This window comes from Tasmannia lanceolata, unplaced genomic scaffold (genome assembly GCF_043159265.1).
Source record: "Tasmannia lanceolata isolate RefF3 unplaced genomic scaffold, GAP_Taslan_0.1 ptg000026l, whole genome shotgun sequence".
Classification (NCBI taxonomy): Eukaryota; Viridiplantae; Streptophyta; class Magnoliopsida; order Canellales; family Winteraceae; genus Tasmannia; species Tasmannia lanceolata.
The window spans coordinates 7,897,962-7,903,864 of NW_027518703.1; the positions used below are offsets into that span (position 1 = coordinate 7,897,962).

Sequence of the window (5,903 nt, forward strand, 5' to 3'; positions counted from 1 at the left end):
ATCTTGATGAAAGGAAAAAAAGTTGACGACTCAATGCACAAATGACATTTGTTAGTCTATCACATGGTGATCCAATGGGTCCAGGTCAAGGTCTGATGTTGAACGGTTTCATCGTACTTGATCAAAGGTCTAGAATTATCCAATAGTTGTAGCACCAACGGCCGGATTTGAGATTGCCAACAATATCGACGGACCAGATCACCGTACACACGGGGTCATGTGTATTATGAATGTTGTTCTTAATGAAAACAAGGCTCGTTGAGAGAGATAAAGAGCATGAAAAAAAATATCCACGAGTTGCTAGTAGTTTCTCCCATTTGATTTAATCAAATATTTAGAAATTCCCCACCAGGATGTATTTTGTTTTGGATGGTTTTGATGGTTATGGCCCATTGAGACATGCTTCAATGCCTATGACCTGCTGCATGTAGACCTAGCAAACGGGTGGGTCGGGCCGGGTCAACCCGCGGGTGATGCGGGTGCGGGTCAGGAAATTACCCGCATTTTTGCGGGTCAGAATTTAGGTGACCCACGGGTCACCCGCAAATTCAAACAGTTGTTTATTTTGGGAAATGTTATCACTGAATTTTGATGAGGACGGTATGGCCGGCACCGTGGGATGATCCAAACCGTCCATTAGATGGCCCACAAGCTAAATAGGTGTTGCCCCAAAAATCATTTCAATAGGTTGATCCTAACCCTCCGATCTATAGAGGGTTAGGATCAAGTGATCAACCCTCTAACATTCAAATCGGAGGATTGGGATTAACCTATGGTGCTAGCCATAACCTATTCAGGCATCAAACCCTTAAAAAATAGATTAGCATGACAAAGTCATCATCCTTTGCATTAGAAAAAAAAGCCATCTAACTAGATTAGCATAACAAAATCACCACCCTTAAAAAAGCCAAGTGACCCACGGGTGCCCGCGGGTTGACCTGATCCGACCCGTGTTTTTGCGGGTCGGGTCACCCGCGGGGGTTAGTTTTGACGGGTCACTAAAACTCAGACCCATGCCCGCAAATTTGCGGGTGGGTCGGGTCGACCCGCCGGCACGGGTCGTGTTTGCCAGGTCTAGCTGCATGTAGTTGGCAATTGAAATTTCAAAATCAATTTTACTAGGCGGGCCCAATTATTGATGGGACCCACTGATCCAGTACACGAGCCAATTGAAATGGAGGCCTAGTGCTGCGTTGGCTCAATGCCGAGCAGAAGCCCCAAGGTCCTAAGGTCCTGTTTGTTTATGATTATAATAACCAATTGTGAGTGCCAAACTGATTATTGGACTCAAAATTATGTTTAAATTTGAGTCTAATAAATGGTTTAGAACTCACAATCTGTTGTGCTAATTTTAAATGAACACCTAACCACTATGCCTCGTGCAGTGAACCTCGTACAGATAAAAGATAAAGATGGGTTACTGATGTTGGCACTACCATGTTTTACCAGCTGCACATACTCGACTCGTCTTTTCTTTTTTAATTGGCTTCTCATAATTTTGTGGAAAGATTGAGATGGAATGAATAAAAGTTTATTTGGGTGAGCGTTTTAAGATCGAGTTAACAAGTAAAAGTGCAAAAGGTTTCCATCAAATCGGTCGTTGTAGTATAGTGGTGAGTATTCCCGCCTGTCACGCGGGTGACCCGGGTTCGATCCCCGGCAGCGGCGTTATTTTTGCACTTTAAACATATGAATGCAGAGACTTGGGTTCGATTCGACTCCCTCCTTCCCTATTTGGAAACACTTTTAAAACGTTTCCAAATTAAATTTTTGGTTTTTGTGAGGATTTATTTTTGCAACCCTGCACAGGTTATGGCCTTATGGGCACCAAACCTGACAGTATTTTTCAGTCGAAAATAGCCTCAACTTATTTCCTAAATGACCAATATACCCTTACGTTGCAACATGGGATTTTCAAGAGGTCTATTCGGGTTGGGCCTCGACTCGCCCATGTGGCCTCGTATTGTTGCCTTATAAAATTACCCACTGCATCACCTTTTCCACATAGAAACTACGGATTTGGTCTGACTTTGATATTTTATACCAGAGAGAGAGAGAGACCCATTAATGATGGTAGGGCCCACTAGAAGGATTAGATGCACCTGGTCAAGTGGCAAATGTGGAAGTTTTAAATGTGTTCAGACTTCAAACAGCCTAGATATTTGATAAATTAAACGGGTCTGTGGTGGGGCCCTTTTCTTCCATCACCACCCATATTATATCTTAAAAAACTAGCCCTCCCTGTTTTTTATGCGCCATCTTTACTTACCTTCATCCACAGGGCCTTTCCTCTCTTGCTCTCCGCATTTTCATTGAAACTAAGCCCTTTTACTTTTCATTGAAACTCTCTCTCTCTCTCTCTCTCTAATCTCCCACTAAAAGGCCTCTCTTAGGTAGATTTGTTAGACATGGAAGATGACCATGTTGAGCCATCCTGGCCAGAATTGCTAGGGAGCAACCAATGGGAAGGTCTCCTACAACCTCTCAACCTTAGCCTGAGGAACCTCGTCCTCCTATGTGGAGACCTTTGCCAAGCCACATATGATGCATTCAACAACGATGAACACTCTAAGTACACCGGTAGTAGTCGATATGGCAAGCGCTCCTTCTTCCAAAAGGCCGCCCTCGAATCAGCATCCAATTACGAAGTCGCCAGCTTCCTCTATGCCACAGCAAGTGTTGATGCGCCTGAAGGATTCCTCCTCCATTCCCTCTCGCGTGAAGCGTGGAGTCGCGAATCCAATTGGATCGGCTACATCGCAGTTTCCTCAGACGAAGCGAGTCGGTCGACCGGTAGACGTGAGATCTACATTGTGTGGCGAGGTATTGAGAATTAGGCCGTGTTCGTTTACGATCATGCCAACCAAAACCAATTATTGGAAATAATTGGTTTTGCACTCACAACCGGTTGGCATAATCTCAACCAAACGGGGCCTTAAGATTATGACAACCGATTATGGGTTCTAAACCGATTATTGGGCTACAATTACGCAATTTTGGGTCCAATAATCGGTTTGGCACTCACAATAAGTTGTCATAATCTTAAACGAACAAGGCCTTATTGTTATTTAATCATTTGTACTTCAACACTCCACCGTCACATGTAGCTCCTCTTTTTTTGTTTGACCGTACAAGTGAATTTTTAATATGAAGGAGTTGTTGGGTTTAGAGTCCTTGTGTCCCCTCTATTTTGGGTTGACCTTACACATGTGTTTTAATTTAATATCAAGGAGTAGTTGGGTTTAGAATCCAAACCTGCCAATAGGAAATAGGAAATAGCTCTGATACCATGTGAAACAACTAGTTACTCCAAAAGCTTAATCTGTTAGAGTTGGTGTTATTTAATCATTTACACTTCAACAGGTACTACTAGAGACCTTGAGTGGATTGATGTCCTTGATCCGGAGCAAGAATCAATAGAACCATTGTTAGTCCCGAAAGAAAGCCGCCATTCCCACTGGTACGACATTCTCTTAGGCAAATCTGATGAGCCGCCCAAGGTCATGAAGGGTTGGCTCACCATCTACAATTCAGTTGATCCCAAGTCCACCTTCACAAAATTGAGTGCTAGAGCCCAAGTTCTAGCCAAGATCAAAGAATTGGTATCACTATACAAAGATGAGGACATTAGTATAACATGTGTAGGCCACAGCCTTGGAGCTTGTCTAGGGATACTGAGCGCTTTTGACATTGTCGAAAATGGGCTGTCTAAGGTAGGAAACAAGCCCGAATTCCCAGTATGCGCCATTGTTTTTGGGTCACCACAAATTGGTAACAAGGCCTTCAGTGAAATCTTGAAGAAGCTCCCAAGCCTCGGAGTGTTGAACGTAAGGAACGAGATTGATATAATCCCACACTACCCCAGTAGGCTGTTGAATTATCAACACACGGGCATTGATCTGCTTATTGACACGAGGAAATCGCCTTACTTGAAGGATTCGAAGAACCCGAGTGATTGGCATAACCTTCAAGGTATGTTAAATGTGGTTGCAGGTTGGAATGGGAAGGATGGGGAGTTTAAGATGCAGGTTAAGAGGAGCATTGCTCTCGTTAATAAATCTAGTCAGTTGCTTAAGGATGAGTATTTGGTTCCAGGGTCTTGGTGGGTTGAGAAGAACAAGGGAATGGTGCTAAGGGAAGATGGGGAGTGGGAGTTAGCAGCACCATCTGATGAAGACATTCCTGCCCCTGAATCTTTTATGGTTGATGCTTAATTGAAGGTGCACTTTGTATGGGATTTTTCCTTTCTGCTCTACTCTTCTTTGCTCATTTGATGTACTGAATTTGTAATGACTGATGTTATTAGAACTATGGTTGCCTTTTAGATCTATCTTACAATGTTGATTATGTAAGTAATAATTCTCTCTTTGTCTTGGGTTTTTTTTTTTCTCTGTTGGGGATAGACTAGCTAGTGGTGTTACATAGATGTATCAGACGTGTTTGCAGATTAGAACTGTTGATCTGATGGGTCATTTTGAGAATAGGCTAGCAATGGTGCATTTCAATAGAATTCCCATTCTGATTTTCATAGTGTAAGCAAACAATAAATATGGGAGATCCTAAGATCTCAGTTATTCTTTCTGACTTCGCTATTATCATACCATACATTCCATTTTCAGCAAAATTTTACAGTTTTTTCTGCACCTGAGAATGAAAAAACGAAAACAAGACATTCTCCTTTCCTATGTTTTCTTTTATCTATTTCTTGTAAAAGCAATTTACCCGATTAGCCAAAGTTTTCATGCTTTGTCTTCTCACATTAGCATAAGAAAATGGCATGGCCAGTAAAAAAAAACATAGGAGCGGAGAATGTATTTCCAGACATAGGAAAGGAGAATGAACACTTTGGATAAAAAGCATGAACACTTTGTCTAATCGGGTAAATTGATTTCTGGATTTCCAGACAAATACTGTATTGTACTTGATTTATTTTTCGCAGAGGCGGAATTTCCATCGGACCCATTTCAAAGAGAATACGATGTTGCAGATTTATTCGCTGGGACGGCCTGAACTTGATTATTCTTTCATTTTTAAAGAGAAAAAATGCAAGGTATATCAGAAGTTCAGCATCACCAAAAACTGGTTTAATAGATGAGTATTGAATAATGAAATGGAAGGTCTCAGGTTCTCCTGAGGTCATGCTTTTGAGGGATAAACCAATGGATAGATTTAGGGAAATGATTTCAGCGCTCCAGAAATATCGCGTAGTATTTAAAGGGCTTTAAGAGCTTATTGAGAACCGTAATATTCCTCTGACAACCCTTTAAATACTACACGACAAAAAATGGAGCGCATGTTTTTCAAAAAACCATAGCGCATAAATCATTTACCTAGATTTAAGATTGATAAAATGAGATTTCAAAATCTGGGTTTGGATTGCCAAACAGATATCTCATCCTAGCCTTGCAAAGAATCCATTCCCACTTGGAGAGGAGCTATCCTTGAAAATCTCCCCTCTTAAAATGAAATTACTCATCTATTTGTGACTACAAAATGATCAATTCTTTAGAGATAATGGCGGTCTAGATTCAAAAACAAAATTCCCATTTATCAGAGAATAAGGATTCCTGATGGAAGAGATTTCTAGGGCACCCCATCCACAATTAGGTAGTTCACCATGGAGATAGCAAGCAGAGGTTTATTTTATCTTTGGATAGACTTATTATCATCTGTTAATATCAATCTTTGGTCTACGATAAAATTTTACAACAAAAAAATTGGATAAACATTGGATAAAGATAATTTCAAGATAAACATATCCAAGAAGGATAGCTAATCTTAATAACAGCTTATCCAAGTATTTCTATCCCCGCGATGAACATCCATTAAGGCCATATAAGTTCTCATGAAGATGAAGCATTTTTGGACAACAAGATAAAAACAAACCCAACTTATCTAAAAAG

At 41.0% G+C, this 5,903-nt stretch overlaps 1 protein-coding gene and 1 non-coding gene across 2 annotated transcripts; both read left to right on the forward strand.

Annotated features, from left to right (window-relative positions):
• Positions 1 to 1,596: 1,596 nt before the first annotated feature.
• Positions 1,597 to 1,668, forward strand: TRNAD-GUC (transfer RNA aspartic acid (anticodon GUC)). Its single transcript has one exon. It is a non-coding gene; the product is annotated as a tRNA-Asp (tRNA).
• A 588-nt stretch (positions 1,669 to 2,256) lies between these two features.
• On the forward strand, positions 2,257 to 4,328 carry LOC143858527 (phospholipase A1-IIdelta-like). Its single transcript, XM_077369175.1, has 2 exons — positions 2,257 to 2,823; positions 3,364 to 4,328. The coding sequence occupies exons 1-2, from the start codon at positions 2,409 to 2,411 to the stop codon at positions 4,212 to 4,214; spliced, it is 1,266 nt and encodes a 421-aa protein (XP_077225290.1). The 5' UTR covers positions 2,257 to 2,408; the 3' UTR covers positions 4,215 to 4,328.
• The last annotated feature ends 1,575 nt before the right edge of the window (positions 4,329 to 5,903 follow it).